The sequence below is a fragment of the Camellia sinensis genome, chromosome 5, assembly GCF_055761805.1.
Source record: "Camellia sinensis isolate YWXY chromosome 5, ASM5576180v1, whole genome shotgun sequence".
Lineage (NCBI taxonomy): Eukaryota > Viridiplantae > Streptophyta > Magnoliopsida > Ericales > Theaceae > Camellia > Camellia sinensis.
Window position 1 is genome coordinate 95392639 of NC_138965.1, and position 2090 is coordinate 95394728.

The window sequence follows — 2090 nt, forward strand, 5'->3', positions numbered from 1 at the left end:
ATGGCTGGAGGAGGTCAGTATAATTTTATTCCGCTGTATATCCATATATATATATGATTATATTATATATGTGTATGATTTTCCTACATTGTGGTATCAGAGCATATCTCCAAATCCATGTTGATCAATCTATAGATTCAATATATATATATATATATATCTTGTTGACGTTCTTATTAAAAAAAAAAATTCGTTAATCCTGTTCTTGCAATTGTATAATTGTCTCCATCGTGACTAGGATAATCTAGAATTTGGATTTATATCAATTTGTTTTATATGCCGAAGCTTGCCAAGCTTTCATTGCTTACTAAAGTGTGTGTGTGTGAATGAGAATGCATGTGCACGTATGTCGAAGGGTAATTAAAGATGCAAGAATAGCTTCAGATTTTGATAAAAATAAAATAAAAAATAAAAAAATTCTGTAAATAGTTGTGGAACTTTGTTTTGTGAACAATTTGTTTCAAAATTTTTAGTTTGTGATGCATAATGAATTATTTACAGAAATTAAATATCTTGGGACCATTATATTTGGGTTTGTTTTTTTTGTTCCATTAAAGGTTATACGGTGCCAAATTTATAAAATGGTTGAGCATTACAGTAATTTGAGAATAGCCGCAGCATCTTAAATTATTGTTATGTGTATAAAGTTAGAAAATAATTATATTAGATGGCATCTTATTACTTGCATTTAAATTAGTAAAATTAATTATTTTACCCACAGGAAGATAATTGTTTTATTAATTTATTTGGAATAAGATAGTAAGTTAAATATCAAAATAAAAATTTTCTATGTCCATAGATAATGGAATTATTTTTATTTTGTGAGAGATATTTACTAGTCTTATTGATAAAGTTAAATACGTTCAATGCAAGTTGCAATCTTTACCCACAGGGAGATTAGAATTTACTTTATTTTTTATTTTTTCCGTTGCATGATTTGTTCTTGGTTGTTGCAGTCATTCCTACTACATTATTGAGTTTTGAATCATCTCATATTCCATTTTTGAGTGGTGAAAATTTTTCTAACTGGAAAGATAAGATTCTTTTGGCTTTGGGGTGCATGGACCTTGATTTGGCGCTTCGTGTGGACGAACCACCTATTCCCACGGAATCAAGTACGCTAACTGAGAGGGCTTCTTATGAGCGGTGAGAGTGATCTAATCGCTTAAGTTTAATGCTCATCAAGTCCCATTTCAGTAAGGGCATTAGGGGTTCAATCCTTGACTGCGACAAGGTTAAGGTCTTCATGAAGGCTATTGAAGAGCAATTTGTGACATTTGATAAGGTATTAGCCAACACCCTAATGAAGAAGCTCTCAGGCATAAGGCTTAATGGTTCTAAAGATGTGCGTGAACACATTATGAAAATGAGGGACATTGCAGCTCAACTTAAAACATTGGAGATAGAGATTTTTGAATCGTTCTTAGTACATTTTATCCTTAACTCTCTTTTTATGGAATATAGTGCTTTCAAAATTTCCTATAACACACATAAGGAGAAATGGTCAGTAAATGAACTTTTGGCCATGTGTGTTCAAGAGGAAGAGAGATTGAAGCATGAAAAACTAGAGACTGCCAATCTTGCATTTCATGGAAAAGGAAAAGGCCGAAAGGACAAAACTGTTCCACAACAGAAAGTGCAAATGAAGCGTTATGGCAATAAAGGCGAATGCTTCTTTTGCAAGAAAAAGGGACACATGAAGAAGGATTGTCCTAAGTACAAGAAATGACTCGAGAAAAAAGGTAATCTATTCACTCTCGTGTGTTACGAATCTAACTTTGTTAAAGTTCCTGATAATATATGGTGGATTGATTCTGGTTCTACAATTCATGTTGACAATCCTATGCAGGGCTTTCTCAACCTAAGGAAACCGACAACAAGTGAACAAGGCATCTATTCGGGAAATGAGATGTGTTCACATGTGGAGGCTGTGGGAACTTTTAGACTGATTTTAAATTATAGCTTTGCTTTGGATCTTGAAAACACTTTTTATGTTCCACCATTTTCTAGAAATTTAGTTTCAATTTCAAAATTAGTACCTTTTGGATATACATTTAATTTTGTTAGTTCGAGTTTCAATTTATTGAAAA

The 2090-nt window shown here is 32.2% G+C and overlaps 1 protein-coding gene across 1 annotated transcript; it reads left to right on the forward strand.

Annotated features, from left to right (window-relative positions):
- LOC114257969 (uncharacterized) lies at positions 1-1729 on the forward strand. The gene is made up of 3 exons (XM_082871907.1): positions 1-13; positions 957-1146; positions 1198-1729. Exons 1-3 carry the CDS (start codon positions 1-3, stop codon positions 1727-1729), a joined length of 735 nt encoding a protein of 244 aa, XP_082728033.1.
- Positions 1730-2090: the final 361 nt, after the last annotated feature.